The sequence below is a fragment of the Xyrauchen texanus genome, chromosome 35 (genome assembly GCF_025860055.1).
Source record: "Xyrauchen texanus isolate HMW12.3.18 chromosome 35, RBS_HiC_50CHRs, whole genome shotgun sequence".
NCBI lineage: Eukaryota > Metazoa > Chordata > Actinopteri > Cypriniformes > Catostomidae > Xyrauchen > Xyrauchen texanus.
In genome coordinates this window covers 14,292,655-14,315,931 of record NC_068310.1, presented here as the reverse complement: position 1 = coordinate 14,315,931, position 23,277 = coordinate 14,292,655, and the positions used below count along the sequence as shown (strand labels likewise).

The 23,277-nt window shown below is 38.3% G+C and overlaps 1 protein-coding gene across 4 annotated transcripts in view; it reads left to right on the top strand.

The window, feature by feature from the left end:
* Nucleotides 1-23,277, top strand: part of LOC127629189 (regulator of G-protein signaling 20-like) — a 65,813-nt gene that overhangs the window by 30,988 nt on the left and 11,548 nt on the right. For 3 of the 4 annotated variants that reach the window (XM_052106296.1, XM_052106297.1, XM_052106294.1), the window contains 2 exons: nucleotides 20,832-20,971; nucleotides 21,854-21,937. In XM_052106296.1, the coding sequence (XP_051962256.1) occupies nucleotides 20,832-20,971; nucleotides 21,854-21,937 (224 nt within the window). The remainder of the gene's footprint in view (nucleotides 1-20,831; nucleotides 20,972-21,853; nucleotides 21,938-23,277) is intronic. The other variant, XM_052106295.1, reaches the window with a different exon arrangement.

Below are 23,277 nucleotides of genomic sequence, written 5' to 3'. Positions count from 1 at the left end.
GTGACACTTGACAAGTTCCTGACGTGCACAATAAACAGAGACCACGTGCACATTTTCATTCATAAGATTTACACTTTAGAAATATTGGCTGCACAGATTCATAAATTCTTTGTAATTTTGTATGTTTATTTAAAATGTCACTTTATCCTTGTGCTTCTTGGATAATCAGTCATATGAATATTTATTATATTATTCGGATGAAACCGCTATTCGATTTGAAGACATTATTCTTGCCTTTCCTAATAAGGTATTTTGCTTTGGGCACATTCTTAATTGAGATACACGTGTTACCCTTCAACATATCATAAAACATCACAATAATACGATTGGATTATAATCCGAATTCGAATCCGGAGGCTGCTCAAATTGCTGCGCCATGGAGCACAGCATGAATATTTTCCATTGAATTCAACCCAAATAATTATCAAATGACAAATATTATTTACTCTAGCGTTGTTCATTCTTGAAGAAGGGAAAAACATTGGTAACTTTTGTTTGTACTGTCTGCCACCTGAACCACATCGACATGACGTTTGATTGATTCCTGTGCTGTGTCCTAGCCACGGTGCGACATGGCATGGTGCTTCTCGACCTGTGTGACTGCCTTTAGAAGCACAAAATGCCATGATATGTCTTCTTCTCTCATCCAACACATCAACAACATGTACCCACTGCACCCCCCTGTGGACTCAATTGTAACTGCAAGATTTGGTGAGAGATTCAGTGGGAAAACAGTGTAATTCAGCACTGCTCACTACAGGGAAATGCTGAAAGGAAAATAATTTGTGATATTTGAGTAGTGTTTTAATACTCAAGTAGCTGGTGCAGAACGAGTACCCTATTACTCGATTACTCATGCACATCCCTAGTCTTTACTCATATGCTTAGCTGAATGAAGATACATGTATACAGACTATGGTTCTTCTGTAAGACTTCATAAAGACAACATTTTATTAAAAGTGTCATTTCTGCACTTCTAGTGGCACCAAACAGAACTGCAAAATAAATAATTTTCTGGACCAAATAATCCCTTCCCAAACTCACGCCATTGGTTGAGCCAGTGTTGCTATGTCAGGCTTGTCATGATGCTCAAATAAACAGCAATGTTTTGATAGTGCCACACAGGGCTCAACAGTAAAGATTTTAGTAGTTCCAATTTTTACTTGCCCTCTCAACATTTTCACTGGCTTCAGCACAAAATGGATTTGAGTGACATTTTATTTTTAGCAGTGTATTTTTTGTTTATTTTTCACTTTACAAGTATTACAAACAAGCTTTGCTAAAAATTATTGCATAAGATATAAAATATAACTGATTGTTTTTTCTAATTCTCAACCCATTCTTACAGATGCTTTCAAGACTCAACATTTTGAGACGTCAACAATGTTTGCCAGATAAAAGTGTAAATGCAAGGCACAAAAACACTTTTACTTGATCAATAGATGTTAGATGTAGCAACACAGAACTGGCCCTGGTGATTACAGTTTCAGCATTTGGCCTGAAACTCTCTCAAACAGGACCCTGGCACCACATCAGCCAAAAATCTGCCTAATGACTTACTTAAAGCTGTTTCTGTATATACTGTATATAAGATTGGATAGGAGAAAGTATTTTAATTGTGCATTTCACCTTTAAATAAACTTTGTTATGATGATTGTGCTCCTAGTGGGAGGGTATGTTCTGGAATGTTCTGCTTATCAGGACTGTTTTAAGGCATATCAGGACTGGTTCATTGCCTGTACATCATCACCTGGGTTAAAAGCAGTAGTGCTATGAGGTTGTTATTTCATACACATGCTTTTGCTTTTGCCTGGTTGAGTTGATGATCGAAGTGATTTAAGGGTGAATGTAAATATACTTTAGCTTGTAAATCCCTGTATTGATGTAGATTAGTATGTGTGCACATATGCATGAAGTTTTGAAAACTTGTTCTCTTTGTTAAACTGGGAGCTTGAATTTGCGAGCTTGTTTGAACAAGATCAGAGTGAGCAAATGCCCTTCTCTTCTCTTCTCGACTCCATCCCGGACATTTCTTGATTAAGTGCTTTGTGGTGTGTTGATTTTACTGTGTGTGTGTGGCCATGTGTGTCCATCTGTGATTTTTTCGGTTTTAAGTTTTGTAAATCTGTTTGATTCCGTTCTTCCGTGGAACACAAAAGATGATGTTCAGCCTTATGTTAGACTCACCATTTAGTTTGATGACATCCATCCATCCATCTTCAACCACTTATATGAAGTTGGGTCGTGGGGGCAGCTGCTCCAGCAGGGGGCCCCAAACTTCCCTATCCCGAGCCACATTAACCAGCTATGACTGGGGGACCCCGAGGCGTTCCCAGGCCAGTGTGGAGATGTAGTCTCTCCACTTAATCCTGGGTCTTCCCCGAGGCCTCCTCCCAGCTGGACGTGCCTGAAACACCTCCCTAGGGAGGCGGCCAGGGGGCATCCTTGACCACCTCAACTGACTCCTTTCGACGCAAAGGAGCAGCGGCTCTACTCCGAGCTCCTCACCCTATCTCTAAGGGAGAAGCCCGCCACCCTTCTGAGGAAGCACATTTCGGCCTCTTGTACTCCTGACCTAGTTCTTTCGGTCATGACCCAGCCTTCATGAGCATAGGTGAGGGTAGGAACAAAAATTGACCGGTAGATCGAGAGCTTTGCCTTCCGGCTCAGCTCTCTTTTCGTGCCAACGGTGCGATAGAGCGAGTGCAATACCGCCCCCTGCTGCCCCGATTCTCCGGCCAACCTCCCGCTCCATTGTCCCCTCACTCGTGAACAAGACCCCGAGGTACTTGAACTCCTTCACTTGGGGCAATACCCCCTTCCCTACCTGGAGTAGTTTGATGACATTTTTTATTTAAATGTTTTCATACAATGGGTTCATGGTGACTGATGCCAACATTCTGCCTAATATCTCCTTTTGTGTTTCACAGATAAAAGAATGTTATATAATGTAGGTTTGGAACAATGTGAGACCCAGTTCAATTTTCAGGCCTCTTTTTTTTGTTTTCTTAAAACTTTGCTTATTAGAAATCTGTGACCAATTTGACTTTGGCAACGCTTAATTTTTGGTGCAGTTCTGCAACCTCGAAATTTTCTCAGGGTGGTGTCAAGGCTGCTCTTTCTAGCTCGCGGCCCTATTTTTCTGAAGTTTTGAGCAATTTTTATATCCAGCAATTTTGAGGAATCTATATACTAGGGGTGGGTAAAAAAAATATAGATTTTCCAATGCATCACGAATTTCGATATCAATTCTTAAATCTCAAGATTGATCTTTTACTCTATGTGCAAACCTCTACTACATTGAGAGAAAATCATTGCATTTGCTACCAAATTTCACGTTGTGCAACTGTATTTATTTGTCAACTCACCAGTGATTGTGTGGTATAGTGGTGAATATATTTTTTTACAAATATGATGAATTTCAGCCAAGAATAAAAAAACGGTTTCTCAGGGTGAACTATATGCCGTATAACCTGAACAAATATATGTAAAATAATACAATAAAATAATTATTGGAGAATAATTCTATTTATATTTAATTATAATACAAAATTAATTATATTAATCATGTTTTAAAATAATAATTTTTAAAATAATATTTTTTTTAAGAAATAATGATAAAAGATTATTATGCAATATCAATGACCGCATTTTCGTTTCTTTTGTTACATCTCCCTAGAGATTTACTCAACCAACCTCCAACTTGTATGCTGGACACTTGTTGTCTACAAAAGCATCAAACACATTTTGGTCAAGCACTAGTTTTAACAGAGGTGTGTTAGAGTGTGTAACATGTGAATTTTTACTGTTGAACCTCTTAGTGTAAAAAAAAAACATCCATTGAGAGGGCATTCCTCATCACATTGATGTAATTAATTCCAAACCAGAGTAGCTATTTAGCACCAACAGAATAGCCTTCCATTATTTGAGCTTGCACATTTACAGTTACTCACTAAAATCAGTTGGGTTAAAAATGACCCAACACATAGCCCATATGGTGGGTTGATATAGCACCGACCCATTGTTGGGTTATTTTAACCCAATGCATTGGGTAGCAAGTTTTAAAATAACTTTGGGTTATAAAATAACTAATTTGTTGGGTTTTATTTTTTGGGGGGCCAAAATGTTGCTTTAACCATCCTAGTATTATTGGTACTATTATTATTGTTGTTGACATTATTATTATTATTATTGCTGTGTAAATAAATTATAATGCACAAGTTACAAATATATTGAAAATGCTTTATTTCCATTAAATTAAAAGTAGCAAACATTTTCATTAATTAAGTAAATGGTTGCAATTGTGTTATCAATTTACTTCCTTTTTATCATTAAGTTACTTACAATCATGTTTCAATTTACAAGAGCCACCACAAATAAAGAAGTAATAAATAAGTAGGCAGTGGTGTAATGTTGATGGCAAGGACGAAGACGATGGAGTGATGACCCCAAGTGCAGTTTATGCAGCTTCCAGGGAAAAAACTTCCCTATGTAAAAAACCTGGGTGTTATATTTGACTCTGAGCTCAAGTTGGATCGACAAATAAATGCTGTTGTTAAAAATATTTTTTTTCCATCTTAGAACTATGGCAAAGTTGAAGTCCATCCTTTCTTTTGATGATTTGGAGAAGGTTGTGCATGCCTTTGTGTCTTCTCGATTGGACTATTGTAATGCTTTGTATCTGGGTGTGAGTCAGGCCTCTCTCTCTCGCCTGCAGCTGGTCCAAAATTCAGCTTCTAGGCTTTTAACTGGAACCAGGAAAAGAGTCCATATCACCCCAGTTTTGATTTCACTACATTGGTTACCGATCCAATACAGAATCAAGTACAAAGTGTTGGTGTATGTATTTAAGGCTCTTCATGGTCTTGCACCTGAGTACATCTCTGCTTTAATAAGTTTGAATCAGCCTTCAAGGTCTCTCCGCTCTAGTGATCAGCTGTGTCTGTCAGTTCCTTGATCTCGCCTAAAAACTAAAGGTGATAGAGCTTTTGCGGTGGTAGCCCCTAGACTTTGGAATGAGCTTCCATTGGTCATAAAAATCATCTCCGTCTCTATTCTCTTTCCAGGGGGCCTTAAAAATGTATCTATTTTCCCTAGCTTTTAATTAATTGCATTATAAATTGTACTAGGTAAATTTGATCTTATTCTTGTTTTATAGGTTTTAAATGTTTTTTCCATTCTTAAGCTGTATTTATGTGATTTTTCTTTATTTTTTATTACTCCATGTACAGCACTTTGGTACCCAGTGTGGTTTTTGAAAGTGCTCTATAAATAAAATTGAGTTGAGTTGAGTTTATAAAATAAAAGTGAGATACATTAACAATACTCCTCAAAGGACAATGGCAAACATGAGGGCTATAATACATTGACATGGGTAACAAGTTAACAAGACCACCAATGAAAATACAAGACTGAAAACAATATAACAAGACAATGAAACATGAACCAATAACAAGACAAGACTAATAAACAAAGGAACCAATGAGAAAAAAACACATGAAACATGGCAGGAACAGGATAATCACATGACTAGACAAGGAAGTGAACAAATTTCAAAATGAAGGACCTGAAGACATGAACAGGACTAACTTTTCATTTACATTTATGCATTTGGCAGATGCTTTTATCCAAAGCGACTTACAGTGCAATTATTACAGGGACAATCCCCCCGGAACAACCTGGAGTTAAGTGCCTTGCTCAAGGACACAATGGTGGTGGCTGTGGGGTTCGAACCAATGACCTTCTGATTAACAGCCTTAATGCCCTGCTTAACAGCCCTGTGCTTTAGCCACTACGCCACTCCACTTTTCAAAATAAAAGACACGAAAACAGACATCCCCAACACATGAACAAAAACGGAATAAACATGACATAAGTCCACTGTTTTGTAGGGACCTGGGATGGGGGTGTTGTGAGAGGCTCGAGGGGTGGAGCCAAGGTGGAGTCATAGGGATGGAGGTGGGCCTGGACCGTGGAGCAGAGGTTTGCTTGTGACATGGCATGGAGCAGTCAAGGGTTTGGCTGAGACATGGCATGGAGCAGACTGCAGTTTGGCTGTGACATGGCATGGAGCAGACTGAAGCTTGGCTGTCACATGGCATGGAGCAGTCAAGGGTTTGGCTGAGACATGGCATGGAGCAGACAGCGGTTTGGCTCTGACATGGCATGGAGCAGTCTGTGACATGGCATGGAGCAGACTGAGGCATGGCTGTGACATGGCATGGAGCAGGCTGAGGCGTGGCTGTGACATGGCATGGAGCAGGCGGAGGCATGGCTGTGACATGGCATGGAGCAGGCGGAGGCATGGCTGTGACATGGCATGGAGCAGGCTGAGGCATGGCTGTGACATGGCATGGAGCAGGCGGAGGCGTGGCTGTGACATGGCATGGAGCAGGCTGAGGCGTGGCTGTGACATGGCCTGGAGCTGAATCTGGCGTGTCGGTGACATGGCCTGGAGCTGACGCTGGTGTGGCTGTGACATGGCCTGGGGCTTCTTTTTTTTAATTAATGTTTCAAGGTTCAACTTCTGAAGTGTTTCCCTCACATCCTATATAAAAAATATAGTTCATATAAAGTGAATTAACAACTTGTTATTTAAATTTCAAGCAATGGGCTTCATTAACAAGCGATCACAAAATGAGCCAGGCACATTACTGCAATGGTAAAAGAACACCATCAAAATGTTGCTGCTTTTTGGCATTAAAAAGTCACAACAAAAGTGGTACAGGTCACAACGTGAAAAAAGTCAGAACCGTCGTGAATTCAGGGGCACAGAACTATCTGAAATGTGGCTTCTGATTAGGCTGTCACCCAATGTCATGTAGATGCTGGCTATTGTGTAATACAGGGGTCGGCAGCCTATGGCACACATGCCAGTATTGGCACGCGGAGGGGTAATCATTGGCACGCCAGCAACGGCGAGAGAGGAGTAGACTATATTTATATAAATTTCGTACCTGCATTCCAATCTACATCTTGATGTAATCCTTCCTCATGATTACGCAGCGTGTTTTCTTCAGCTGAATGGGAAGCTGTGCGTGCAAGCACATCACGAGCCAGCAGCACATCTCTTTCGATTAATCTCGTGAGTAAATGCGCCGCTTTGCTTCGGTCAGACTGCGTGGTTTACAGACTACATTCCGTGTTTCATTTGTTTCTTTTCGCTTTTTGACATGGCACTCCATGTCAAAAAGGTTGCCGATCCCTGGTGTAATATCTTGTTGAGTCCAATTTGTGTATTATATAATTTAGTGCAGATATAACTTTCTAGATAAAATGTTTCATATTTCAGCTTTGAAGCATTTTAATGTTACACTGTAAAAATGACAATATACTTTTATTTCAGTTGATGAAAAACTGCCGTGTCCGCAACACCGGATAATGAGTCTAAAAGCCGAGGCGTCTTACAATTTCTTCACACTTCGGCCAAATATATGAAATATTATGTATGATTTTTTTTTTTAAGTGTCGGGACGAACACAGAAAGTGAGGGGGAGCATCCCAATTAATAGTTTCTATGCCCCAGTTTAAAATAGGCTGACTTTTTAGCAAGTGTTATGTCGGTAGCCAAGTGAGCAGCAATACAGCAGACCCAAAATTAAGGGGAAATTATTTAATTATTTAATTAATCAGCTATTATTGTATGTTGATAAAGAAATTGAAAAGCGTTCATATAACATGATATTATTAACTCACCTCTGTATCTTCTGTTGGCAGTGGCACTGGTCGACCGTTGAAATTTAAAATGTCCTCGCTAGACCAGTTTTAACCCAATTATAGAAACAACCCAATAAACGTTAGGAATAACCCAACAGAACCACCCAACATGTTTAACCCGAGCTATTGGGTAAAATAAATAACACAACGTTTTTTGGAGTGTACCTTTGACCTCCCTTGTTGTACCAGACACTAAATTCCCCCCTAAGGTGCGGCAGTGCTGACTCACTCTAAAAGAAAGTACCTCTTTTTTGTCGAAGTGAAATTCCAAGCTCAAATATCAGAGAGTGTGTGTTTCACTTGTGTTGTACATAAACCGCATGTCTTGGCCTGTCTGCGGAACTGTGCCTGCACTGCATATTTTACAGCAAACTGCTCATTCATTCAAAACCTCAAACAATTCACAGGCAGTTGTAAAATGACAAAGCTACAGTTGAATTTGAAGGTTGTTGCCTGAAACTTGTGGGTATACTGTAAAGTAGACAAATATGGGTGCTTTAATGAAAATTTTGCTTGCATGGTATTGATTGCATGTAATAAAATGTAATGAGAGCAAATGAGATGTACACACAATTGCTGAATTTAAATATTTTACACAATATTTACTAAAAAAATAGGATAAAAGAAAAATGTCTTTGTGGTTTGACAACTAACCAAATGTTAATTGCCCAAGAGTGCACAGTTACTGTATAGAGCGCTACAGTCCAGAATTAAACATACTGTTATTTTGCTCCATAGAGAGAACAGATTTTTAAAGGGTCATGATACCTAAAAAACAAAAAAAAATTTTTTATATTAACAGATATGTAAATGTTGCACATCATTGAAAACAAGTATAGTGGGGGGAAAGAAGAAAGAGTCAACATTAATTTCTGTGGTATGCCACAAACACTGTCAATATAGTATAACTTGTATTAAACCAGAAACATTCCTTGTAAGAATAAATATCTATGAATTTATATTAGGTCTCAGTCCTGGTTTTGGTGGCAATGCCTGCTCTCACTTTCTCAAAAGTTTGAACAAATATTTGAGACTTTGATTTGCAAACTGTTCTATCATATTCACTCTTGTGATGTTCATACTTTTATACATTTGTCCTTTGTTTGATATACGGCAAAGTGCCCTAAAACTCTCTTTTTCCTCTCTTGAATCACTTCCAGCCAGCAGTCGAAGCGCTATGGTGCATTCATGCAAGAAGTCGGAAACGACAGGTTAAAGTTAAGTTTGTGTGAAATTTTGAGTAAATACAGTGCTAAATAAGAGTTTTTGCAGTTTTATGTAAATCTTATTTACTATATTGAATTGTGCTATATATCAGCATTAAATCAGACTATCGGCCACCCTGCCCTCTGGACATCAGCATCGGCCATTAAAAAGAAAAACTTTCAGTCGACCACTACTTGAGACACCTGCATTCTGTTCTATTCTTTGCACTACTCAGTAGTTTTATATTTTCCATAATTTTTAAGTCTTAAATGGCATATATTTTTAATCCCTATGGAAGAAATTAATAGGAAAAAAAAAACTTCTGGAACCAAGACGGCCATAAAAATGGAGTAGGCACTGTTGTGCTGTACTATGAGCCGATGCCAATAATAAACAAAATGTCCAAATATCTGCCGATTAATCAGCCTGGCCGATATCAATCTATCAATAGTACCCTATGATTGTTTTCCCTCCTGTCATTTAATCTCTAGTATGTGTGTATGCACAGTATTTTAGACCTTGATTTAATTTGTCGCCTATAGTGCTTGAATTCCCCACAGTCTGTTTTTTTATGGCAGTGCCTGCCGTTTATCAAACAGCCCTTTCTCTCTGTCTCTCTCTCTCTAATACTAATCTGTGAGTGATACTTCGAGAGAATAATCACACAGCTTATTTCTCAAATGAGCTCTTAATTGCTTTAAGCCCCGGGGCATGAACAGCAGAGCTTTATTCAATCCTTCAGCACCACCCAGTGCGACACGTCCCAGCATGCCTCCATTGTGGTTTCCACTCTCAGAGTATCTCCATCTGCCATGTGCTATACAAGGGCCCAGATGACACTGGAGCTCCCAGAGGCCTGTATCATTTTCAAACTGTTTCCTGTCTCTCTCTGTCTCACACATTGTGCCTCTCCTCTATTTCTCATCAGCAGAAATAGATCTCCTCTGGGTTGTATTTCTGTATTGTATTACAGTAGTTCATTAAAATATTTGTTTCTGTTCAGCTTGACATACGTGACAAATAGCTATTACTCAAGTTGTTCTTTCTGAAGAAAATGTGAGTGGTGCTTTGCTGTTCAAAACTTGCCTCCACAATGCCATGGTGTTGTGGGTGTTCTTGGGGGGGGTCACATATAAAGTAAAGTACTCATGACCAGTATATCAAACCATTAATCGTAGACACCTGCAGATAGAGTCCAGACATCAGAAAATGTAGCAGTACTTACACGATGACGGGAAAACCATCCAAAACACTGAAACGTGCAGACTTAGACCACTGAGACATCTTTATGATATCCATCAAGGCTACATGATGGATAAAACAAGACTGAAATCGTGACAATGGCCGTGCACCAATGCTAAGCCTTAAAAGGCTGTGTTTTAAAGTCTACATTGAATGTTTCAGACAGTGCTGCACAACTGACTGGTGCCCTCTAGCAGGATTAAGCAGAACTCACTGAGCAGCGCAGCAATATTAGATGATGTTTATCATATTACAATTAAAATCTCAAAATTTGTCAAAACAGTCCCTTCCCAAATGCTGGCTATGAATTAAGTAGCTTGAAACTAGTCAAAGATCAAAGTAACAGTCAGTGATCTATCAGAATCATCTTAGATAAGGATGAGCGGTTTATTATCCATATGATTTGATATGAAGCGTCTGTAACTGTCACGTCCGTAACACATTTTTATGGGTGTTTAATGTAAAGAAGGGTGACCGTTTGTTATTCATACTTAACATCAAAATAAGTTCGCTTTTTACAGAAAGTTTCTACTTATTTGAATAAATAAATAGTTTGAGTGATATAAACTCTTAAACGTTACGGACGTGACACTGCGCTGAAATGCAGCAACATCATAAATGTGGCTCTTATATTGTAAAAAAAAAAAGCGCTGTAATGACAGCATGCTTGTTTTTTCTGAAAATGTCTTGTCTCTCTGGAAAATTCTTATTGTTACCATAAAGTGAAAATAAAGAGTCCTTCAATCCATCTGTTGCAATTATAAAATATGGCTGTTTGAAAATGTTGTTTTAGAAATGGTGCACCCTTCACAAGAGGTGGAGAAACAATGCCATTTTCAAATAAAATCTATTATAGCACTAAAATACAGTAAAATATATATCCAAAATAACAATTTAAAAGGGGTTTTGTGCCTTTGCTATAAATTGTATTTTCTATGGTTGAAATTGTCATGGAATTGCTCAAAACTAGGGATGTACCGATACTGGTATCGGAATCGGGTCCGATACCATGCTCATGTACTTGTACTCATAATCATAAAAATGCTCCACTTCAAAATAAAACTCACTTTAAATGAAAAAAGGATGACAGAAATAGATCACTACTGTATAGTTATGTAATATTCACTGTTATACTACTGCTAAGAATAATAATAATGAATCAATAGTAACTGTATTCTAGTTAAGCAATATCTCACATCTGTGATGCATACAGCACTTTATTTGAAAAAATAACTCCAATGTTGTATTTAGGATTGTGCTGTGAGGATCTGTATAGCACATCATTTGATAAAAAAATTATATAATACTATTTTGAACATTTATTGTTATACTTTAATTTGATTAAAGTTTATTTAATGTATTTATTTAAAAATGTTGATGATAAAATTGAAATAAACTGCTGATATTGAGTTAAAAAAAAAGGTATTGGGATCAGTATCAACGAGTACTTAAAGAAAAAGTATCGGTACTCATACTCATACTTATGGTATCAGAACATCCCTACTCAAAACCTCTCTATAAAAAATTTCCATGCCCTAAACCTTCAATATAAACCTAACTGATAGTGTCATAAAAGCAAATCAGAGATGAAAAACACAAATGCAAAATTTTGTGGTGCTTCTATGACACTGTGGACTCGTCACTCTTCAGGACTTGTACCCTGTTTTATTTTTTTTTAAGTAACGAGTGTTGAACTACTGCATTATTTGTATAGTACAAACAATACGGGACAAGTTATGTGCCAAAGATTGATAATTTGGTCCATTTACTAATAGAGAATTGTTGTGCAACATGTAAGGCCAACCTGTTTTGGGATTTGTGTCTCATTAAAAGAGCCCGGCATATGGACTTCTCTCCCTTCCACTTTCCCTCTTTGTTTCTCGCTCCCTCTTCACTCTGTGGGCCAAATGAGACAGTATTTGTGACTGCCAAGACTTGACCAAATCCCTCCTAACAGGATTGGAGGGAGATTTAACAAGATCAGAATCAGAATCAGCTTTATTGCCAAGTATGCTTACACATACAAGGAATTTGTCTTGGTGACTGGAGCTTCCAGTGTACAACAATACAAACAATACCAAAAAACAGCAGCAAGACATAGGTAATTAAAAACAAAAAACAAAAAAGAATACAAAATAAATAATTATACATATATGTACATACACTCACCTTCATACATACCCACATACACACACGTAGTGCAAATCTAATACAATCTGTTATATAGAGAACAAAAAACTGTATATTATGTACAGAACAATGTAAGTAATGGCAGAAGTGGATATGTTGGATAATATAAATTAAAATTAAACTGTGTATTGCACATAATTATTACTCAATGGGGCAATTTAATTGTTCATTAGATGGATGGCCTGAGGGAAAAAACTGTTCCTGTCTGACGGTTCTGGTGTTCAGAGCTCTGAAGCGCCGGCCAGAAGGCAACAGTTCAGAAAGGTAGTGGGCAGGGTGAGTGGGGTCCAGAGTGATTTTACCAGCCTTTTTCCTCACTCTGGAAGTGTATAGTTCTTGAACCAATAATCCTCTCAGCAGACCAAACTGTCCTTTGTAGTCTTCTGATGTCTGATTTCGTAGCTGCACCAAACCAGACAGTTATTGAAGTGCAGAGGACAGACTCAATGACTGCTGAGTAGAACTGTATCAGCAGCACCTGTGGCAGGTTGAACTTCCTCAGCTGGCGAAGGAAGTACAACCCCTGCTGGGCCTTTTTCACAATGGAGTCAATGTGTATCTCCCACTTCAGGTCTTGTGAGATGGTAGTGCCCAGGAACCTGAATGACTCCACTGCTGCCACAGTGTTGTTTAGAATGGTGAAGGGGTCAGTGTTGGGGTGTTCCTCCTAAAGTCCACAATCATCTCCACCGTTTTGAGCGTGTTCAGCTCCAGGTTGTTTTGACTGCACCACACAGCCAGCCATTCAACCTCCTTTCTATATGCAGACTCATCATCATCTCGGATGAGGCCGATGACAGTGGTGTCGTCTGCAAACCTCAGGAGCTTGACAGAGGGGACCTTGGTGGTGCAGTCATTGGTGTACAAATTGGAGAGCTCCACACCGAGGCGGCCATCTGCGGCGCCATCGTATCTTAATGATAAGAACGGTCTGATCGGATGCTATTCCTACGCACTGTACATACACACAAGTGCACTTCATATTCATCTGAATCAGATATTATACACTTAAATACTTCTCGTTTAATGGTGGGAAGACTTACATACTGTTAAAGGAATAGTTATGCAGAATGTTAGGGGCTGACATTTCCAGTCACCATTCCCTGCATTTTATGGAACAATTTTGCAAAGTTAGACTGAGACTAACATAGTACCTTGCTAATCCTTTTTGTTCCAATGGAAGCAAGAAAGTCATACTGGTTTGGAACAACATGAGAATGAGTAAATGATGACTGAACAGTTTACTGGGCCTCATTAGAGACTGTCACTGTGCAATCGTATAAAAGCAAACATTTACTATAGACTAGAGATTCTCCGGAGGGAAATACAACACCATGCGCTGAGAATTAAGGGATGGGGGAGGGTTTATTGCTTCTTTGCTTCGACAGTATTTGCAAAGTGTGGAGTGTGTTGTCCACATTTTTGGCCACCACTTACCCCAGTGCAGAAAATAGCTCTCTGGCAGAGAAAAAAGCTGGAGAGGGTAGGATGAATGGGGGTTTGCCAAGAGCTAAAAATACCTCAACAGGCTGCAGCCAGCTATACAGCGGAGAGCATTTCATGCACGATGGGGAATGAGCAGAGAAGTTGTGAAGAGAAGGGAAAACTTTGTGGAAAATCAAAGGAGAAAGGAAAAGAAAATAGAGTTGGAGTAGGGGTTGAAGGGATCTCTCATCTACCCTTGTTTACACTCCATTAGAAGCTGAGGGAAAAGGGATGAAAACCATAGCAGACCACATTCAAAATTTCTATGCCAGTGGTTTTCAGTTTCATAGATGCCAATAGTCTTCAGTTTCATAGATGCCAGCAGTCTCGCAGAGCCATACTTTTGACAATCAGCATAATGTCTGGTATACATGAAAGAGCCCTCAGACTGACATGTAAAAAAAACTATTTTATTATTTGACATTTAATGGATGGCAAATCTGAAATCAGTATGACCACAATAATAGACTGCATTCAACAAAGTGGCTGCTCAGTGATAGTTACTGTGAAAGGCTGCCAAAGAAATTGGTGAAACATTTGTCAGAATATGCTTTACAGTTGTGCTTCAGGATATATCGTTTTAATGTTACTCACTGCCACAGACAAAACTGTATGACTTTAAATGTAGGGCCTATTTCAAAGTTTCAGTGCAGCAAAATATGCAAATTTGGACTTGACAGACCAACCCGCCCACCCTGTCAATGTAAATCTATTAGATTTTGGGGATTATTGATTACCCGCCATGGCAATACTGTAAGCCTGATCAGTTAAAAAAAGATATAGCACACTATTCCAGAACAGTCTGAAGGTCTGTGCTGAGTTTGGAAGATGTAGCTTGAAAGCTCTTGGAGTTACAATTGAACATTTAGATCTTGGGTTAGGGATTTTGGAAAAACCCTAAACCAAGCCTGTAGAATAACAAGCCAAATGTAACACAGTCCAAAAGGGCAAGGAGGAGGCAGGAACTGGCTGAACAGTCAAAGTAATGTTTTAATTTAAAGGGGTCATATAATGCCATTTTTGTACAAGTTAATATGAATCTTTAGGGTCTAAATGAAAACTTTGTAATATACTTTTATTAAAAATTCTCATTAGTATTTTAAGAAAACACTAATTTTACCTGCTCAAAAACACCTCTGTTTTCAGCACGCCGTTTCAGAGCATATGACTTTAAATGATAATGAGCTTTGGTCACCCCGCCCCTCCGTTCTGGAGTTATTCTCCGTATAACTGTTTTTTGACATTACTTCTTAATCAGTAACATACAAGTAAACCAGGTGTAACTTAGTGTTACCATGTTAACTGTAACACCTGCGTACACAGTTTTTAATAACACAATAACCATAACACGTTGTTCATTATAAGCGTGGGATTATGAATTATATTGAGAACGTCGTAGCGTTATGGAAAACATGCCGTAATGTACCCTGAGTGTAAACATTAGCCACATTTATTGTGAAGCGTGCAAGCGATTTGCAAAGATTAATATAAAGGTTAATAAAGCGTTACACTTACTTCTTCTGGAGGTGCAGAGGGAATATAAATAGTTGGTACCGAATCTTTTTCAGCAGCAGCTTCTTAGCAAAACCAGCTTTATACTGACCCTCGTTTATAAAGCAGTCTGGTGAAAAATTATTCGCGCAAACATGAACGCATTGACGTTGCTCGTGGGGAATATTCCCATTGTAAACAAAACTCAGCCACTGCGTCTTCAGCGGTTCAGATTTAGGAACATCAAAATGACTGCTGTGTTCGTTATTACACCGAAGAACAGAACACCACAATCGCTTAGTCGCCATTCTGCTCCAGTGTATCAACAATGATGACGGACTATGATTGACAGCTCGCTCACGAGCGAGGGCGGGTCTGTGTTGAAACACTGCTGCCAATCAACAATCCTGGGAGGGGCGTCCGACCGTGTGACGTCACACGGTCGAACGGCTCGATTTGAGGCAGGGGAAAATATATAAGGAGATTAAAACAAAAACACTGGATGGATTTTTATCATAATAGGATGGTTGTGTACAGGCACAGCCAACACACATTTCAGTACAATCAACTTGAAAAAGTGCATGTACCATTATATGACCCCTTTAAACTTAAACAAAAAGGCACCAAACATAAATGCACACATGGCAGCTGTTTGTGGCTCTCTCTCTCTCGAACTGCCACATCCTGCTGCACTTATCCCTCTCCTCGGCTGAGCTCCTCCAATGTTATCGCACAATCAAGATACATTTTTTGCTTAGTCGTCAGTTTAGGGAGTTCTAATGGTTCCACAAAGTTTCTAATATCTTCATCAGTAGACGAAGACGTGGAACTATAAAGATCAAGATAGAATTCTTTAAAAGCATTATTAATATCAATGGATGAGGTAAATATCTCACCACCAGCAGATTTCACTGAGGGATTGGTAGAAAAAAACTCTCTCTGCTTTATATATGTAGCCAAAAGCTTCCCTGCTTTGTCCCCTGACTCTAAGTATGACGGTCTTGCCCTGAATAGCCAAAACTCCAGTTTCCGCAACAAAATAGTATTATATCTGTATTTCAGTCGGGTCAATTCTCTGAGGCCATTAGACGACATTCGGCCCTTCAGCTCTGCCTCGGCACTTTTAATATTCCCTTCCAACTCCACAAATTCTCGGGTTTTGGATTTTTTTGATGAATGAGGCATACTGTATGATCTGATTCCTAAGAACCGCTTTAAGTGCCTCCCAATTTGGTCTCCATATAAACAGCCTTTAACATATGTTGCAATACGGGATTCTGTAAAAGGGAAACATTAAAGCGACAACTATATGATTTATTTTTCTCCGTATGTGGCAACACCTCTAAACTCACCAGGGTGTGATCTGAGAATAAGATGTTTCCAATTGAGCAATCAACAACAGATTAAATGAGGGACTTAGATGTAAAAAATAAAATAAAATAAAAAATCTATTCTAGAATAAATCTTATGAACTGATGAAAAAAATGTATAGTTCCTACAAGATGGGTTCAAAAGTTACACATTATGTGAATCATCAATGTTGCTCTTGGGGGCTTATACACTTTTGCTTCACTATGATCAATGAGGGGTGCCAGCGGCTTGCAATAACATGAGAAATCTGGCCAGTCTCCCTCAGTGGATCTCCGAGCTGGGACTCTGTTAGCTCGCTCGATTTCCAGTTTATGGCCTTTTACGTTGAGCAGACTCGGGAAGAGCTCGTCTAGGAATTTCACCATATCTAGTCCTTCTTCATTTTCAAGAATTCCAACAATTTGGACGTTGTTTCGCCGGCTACAATTCTCTAAATCTTCCAAATATTTCAAAATGCGTTGCAAGTCCATCTTGGTCGCTAGTGGGTTAGGAGATTGTCTTTAAAGACTGTAGTGTACACCTTTGTATGAAATCTTCAGTTTTTCAATTTGAAGCGTTTTATAGCCTACATTCCTCAAAACAATGATTGACTGATATGTTTCTAGATACATTTTTTGCCATTTTTGACCTAATATTGACCTTAAGACATGTACAGTCTATTGCATACTGTGGCAACTCAAAAACAAACACAAAGACATAAGCTTCATTTAACAAACCAAAAAGCTTTCAACATAATGGCTTGATATAATGGCAAGTGATTTTCTAGTACCAAATTAGCAATTTAGCATGATTACTCAAGGATAAAGTGTTGGAGTGATGATTGCTGACTGTTTTTTTACATCAGTATGTCCTGACTATACTTTGTTATCAGTTGAATGCCACTTTGTTGAATTAAAGTACCAATTTCCTTCCGAAACAGCTGAAATTCCAAACTTTTGGCCACCTGTATATATCACCGATTTAATTTTAGTTTGTAAAACATTATTTTTTATTTTATACTCCTTATGGCTGTTTAGCATGAAATTTGGTATATGTTATCTACACACTCTCCTGACAAAAGTTATTAAAAGAATACTGGTATGTCAAAATGTTTTGAAGATAAAACAAATAAGCTTTAGGACCTAAAATGACTAATTAGATTGTATCTTGTGAGTGCAATTTTCAAACTTATCAAAACTTTGTACAAATAGACAAGAGAATGTTCTGAAATAACATGCCACGTTTCATTTAATTTTGATGCAAAGGAGCACTATAACTTAAGAAAATCCTCATGTTGCAACTGTGTTCAGAGCATTTGAAATGTCACACCAAATTAGAATAGAGTCCTTTATTTTGGTCACACATTATACACACAGTTTTTTTGCATATATACAGTGAAATTTATTAGTTTTCACATATCCCAGCTAAGCTGGGGTCAGAGTGCAGGGTCAGCCATGAGACAGTGCCCCTGGAGCAGATAGGGTTAAGGGCCTTGCTCAAGGGCCCAACAGTGGCATCTTGGTGGTGCTGGGGCTTGAACCCCCAACCTTCTGGTCAGTAACCCTGAGCCTCAACCACTGAGCCACCACTGCCCCCATAAATTAGCTGTGTCTTTGGCATCCATGGGATCTTTTCTGTCAAATTTGATTATTTTGGACATCTTGCCATATGTACTTGGCCCCAGACAATCACCACTTGCGGCTATATTTACTATTATTATCATTACCATTATTACTATTATAATTTGTATTCTTATTCTTATTGTTTATTTATTCTGTGAAGCTCTGTATAGCACTGCATTTGATCAAAAATAACTGCAAGGTTTTCTTGAAAATTATGTGTTTTTGATTAAAGCTTTATTAATTAATTAGATTAGACACCTCTTTGATGGCAAATTTCAATTAAAATTTAAAACATGAAATTCAGAAAAATTAGAAAGGAAATTAATTTTTTTTTTTATTTATTTTTGGCTCTTATTGGCTCCCAAACTACTGATCTGACTGTGGTCTTGGACTTCGTACTGACAAATCAATGTCGATGCATCATGCAAAAGTTTTTGGTTTCTGAATACCATTGTAGAAATAGCCACATGATAATTCTGAAACTTTTGTTCATGATGTTCCAGCACAAAAACCTGCATCTTATTTACAATCTAGTTTAACTATACAATCAGCACTAAAATAGAACCTTCAAAGTGTGTATGCGGTAAGTGGTCGTCTCAAAAAAAATAAATACATCTCTTTTACTCTCCTCAACACATATATGAAGAAAGTGTGTATTGCTACCAGGAGCGCTTTTAGGCCATACCTTTCCTGGAATCCATTTAGAACTCTGTCCATATCCCTTTACAGTACTTGCCTTGGCCTATTAGATATTTAAATTTTTCCTTAAAATGCATGCAGACATCTCCTCATAAGACTTTATACTTCCAGCTTCTTCCATATAGACAGACTCACAAGACAGTCTACCACATTGTGCTGGCATTTTGGGTGTGAAACGTAACTTCCTCCTTGCCCTCATGGAGACTTCCCCATGATGTTTGAACTCGTGTTTCCTCATCACAGCAAACAGCCTTTCCTCCCATGCAGGCTGGAGCTTGTTCCTGTCTAGAGACACTCAGGGGTTTGTTGTTGGTTTTGCCAGAGGCTGTGGATGTTAGTGAGACTATGGAACTGTTGTGTGTGTACAGTATGTATAAAAGTTTGCTTTCTTAAATGCTCTCTGTGTGTTTGAATATGACACTATGCTCTGAACTTATCATTAAACAATGATAAGAAGTGTTGTGTTTTAATGCTGTGGGGACCTCGTTCCCTTCCTCAATGCACACACACACACATTTTCATAGTATGTTTGTGGCTCTATTGTGATTATATTAGTGATATTCTCTATACGGTGAGACAGGGTCTCTCTATTTAGGACAGCTGGTCCAAATTTAATTGGAAAAGAATTATGGCTTAAGCCTTTTAGCAAATTAAAAATAGCCTCAGAATTGAGAAGGTCATGTGGGGGAGGGGAGTTTAAACACATCATCACTTTCTCCATTTCACTTTAGAGGAATGCTGTGGGTTCAATCAAGTTAAGTGTAATGGACAGCTTTTGTCCATTAACCCATTCTGATAATTAGAGCAAAAAATAATGTCCCTGGTCTTATTTAACCCCAAATCAATACAAAAAATATTATACTTTGCACTAAGAAAGCAAAGCATACATGCAAGTCCATTATTATTATATTTATTTTTTATTTTATTACTTTTTTTGCATTGTTAACCTACATTATTTTCTGGACACTTGAGCACACATTGCTCTCCAATTCACATTACTGTTACGCATCTGGGCATTCTACTTTTACTATTAATCATTATGTTGTTTTCAAAGGCACTTCTGTGTATGTGCGGGTTTGGGTGGTTTACAAGGAATTTTTTTGTAGGCTACAAACTGGTAATTACAAGGGTATTATGCTATAAATGTGGTTTATGAGGACATTTCTAATGTCCCCCATAATTCAAATCGCTTAAAAGAAACAAAAACATACTGAACAATGTTTTATTGAAAATGTAAAAATGCATAAAGTTTTTTGTGAGGGTTAGGTTTAGGGATCGGGTTAAGGTTAGGGGATAGAATCTATAGTTTGTACAGTATAAAAATAATTGTCTATGGAGAGTCCTCATAAGAATAGCCGCACCAACATGTGTATGTGTGTCGTGAGATATTGCATGATGTATCACAATGTCTTGTTTCCTGGTACTCTATCCTCTGTTCCCTGCATCTTTAACCAGCCCCATGCACAAATATATAGACTGCTGATTGAAAGGATCAGGTCACATGTTAACTAATATTCTCCAGTCTTGATCCTGATTGGTCACTTTTGGCCCCAGGTTGAGCCTTGTCCCCTTTAAAGGGTGATATTAGGGTGCAATTGATTGAAAGTGGAAAAGCTCATATTTGTCTTTCTGTTTGAGAGGATTATGGCCAAGTTGTTTAGATGGACAGATTCTAACCTCATGACCATCTGCATGTTAATTTCAAGATCAAGTCTTCCGAATTGGTGGATTTCCTGTGTTAAGCATGACTCTGTAACAGTGTTTATCATAGGTGTATGTTTCTGTAAATGTGTGTGCATTGGACTTGTGTATTTACTGGGTGTGTATCAGTACACAGGCCCTGTCCCGGCAGACCGTGAGTCTCCGATGACAGGGAGCGAGATGTCCCCAGGCCACGCCCAGCATTCCTCCCCCACACAGAAACCCAACACCTGCTGCTTCTGCTGGTGCTGCTGCTGTAGCTGCTCATGGTACGACTCGAACTCACCTGTTTGTCTGTTTCCACATGGTACAGTCCACTCACCACCTCTGCTCGTGTTCATTTCGATTCACATCTGCTCCTCCACACAAGAGAATTCCAAAGAAATAATAATTTAAATATTCATGTTATATTTGTTGTCTCAATTCTGCATTATCTTGCTTCTGCATTTGTGTGTGTGTAAATGAAATTCTACTGAGTCAGTAGAGTAAATGTGGTTAAGATTGATCTCCTTTCACCAAAGGCCCTGGAGGAAATGGGAGCCATACTCATACTCCCACACATCTTTCACACACAAACTCCCTCACTAACACACATTCTTTAAGGACACCTGCTGTAAATGATTTACAATGACTGTTGAGGTCTCAACTCAGACAAGCTCTTAATGGGAGTGCTTCATAAGAGCCAGGTACAAGTATATTCTGAAACAAGAGTAACTCTGCAACAGTCTCTAGTATCACAGCTCATCTGAGTAGAACCACATGATAAGTCAGAAGGATTGAGTACAGCTCAATTTTACCAGCACTGATAAAATCTAAAGATTTGTCAGGGGTTTGGCAGTTAAAAATGTATAATTGGTTACCAGCTAAAATAGTAGCTGACGATGACCACCAGTTTCAAATGCTATGTGTATTTAGCTCCACTTTATTTTTATTTCTCCCAATGAATTTTATGAGAAACATCTTGGACACCTTACTATTTAATTTTGATACTCAAAATTAAATAGTAAAACCTAGTAAAAAAATTTTTTATATTAACCTGAACTTGAAGTTGTAGGGTGTTGCGTGATAAGTGTGAGCTTGTATGTATCTAGGTTGTGTTGTTTTGTTCAGCCACTGCTGTTATTTCTCAATGCCGTTTTACCACCTTCTAGTCTCACTGTTAGGAGTGAAGATGCCAAACGCGGGCGGAGGAAAGCCCTGGAGACTAAGCTAGAGCCCTTCCCATGTGAAACTTGGTAAGAACACACACACGCTCAGTCACTCACTCACAGTTAAGGATTCACATATACAGCTGCAATATTGATATAGCAGTATTTTGTATTCTGTAACAAAGCCTCATTATAGGATTTAAGATTATTGTGAGATCACAGATCATAATGTTTATTACACAGCTGAAATACTTGATTTTGATTGGTCAATAATGGCAATTCTGTAGTCAAATATGTTTGTATAATGCCTGCTAAACATGGCTGTTGACCATTGTCATTTGATTTCCTTTAGAGGTCGACGATAGTGGATTTTGCCAATATTAATAACTAAGGTGGTGGAAAAGGCTAATCGATTAATCGGTCAACAGTTTTTAAAAACATTTCTTAGTCTTTACTATGACAGGCACATACATAGAGACTATGAGAGTCTAAAATGAATAAAATCCCAGATGCAGTTTATTGTTCAGCCAAAATCCCAATAATATCCAGAAATAAAATTGGTACATACTTTGGACTTTTAACTATAAACAAGCCCGAAACACATATTTTGAAATGACGGAAACAGGGCTCTCTTACAATTCTCTATATTTAAGTATTTACCAAATTAACTACTTTTTAAAGCTCTCATGTTCACCAGATGATGTTTACAAGGAATAAGGCTTATTATTATTATTATTAATCAGATATGAACTTGGAGATGACTATGTACAGTTTGTGCCAATGGAGCATTTTTCCATGTAGTCAAATTTTTGTTGGCATGCTTTCGCTTCAATTTAGAACACTTGATTATCTACCAAAATAACAAAATATGCATTGAAGTGAGGATAAAAATATGGATGAATATTGGCAATGATGAAAGATTTTGATACAGCAAATGCCCACATGATTGTATTTATTTCGCTTCTAGAGACCACTGTTATACTGTAGAACCAAGCCGTTCCAATCCTTTACTGCTAACCAAAGAGAAATAAATTAAATCTATCGGCTCACCTTTTTGCTGACGACCAATAGTTCCAAAAAGCAACCATCGGCATAGACGAATCGGTAAAGCAATATGTCGATCTACCTCTAATTTCCTATGTATCGGTGCTGGTTTCTGTGTTATTCTTTCATATTGCTCTCTGGTGTCTTTCCCTAATCAGCGTTTCATGTCCATTTATCTATTTATATGGTATGTAACCATGTAAAAAGCTGGATAATTGATAGCGTCTGTTCGAATGCCATAGGTAATAACAACTGTACTGACATTCAATACTGCAACACAATTGCAAGTGTAATATTGCTTTTAAACAGTAATAACATTGAGTAACTTTCTTTTGTGTAAATGACCGGCTGTATGATTCTATAGTATCCGTTACTTATGGCAT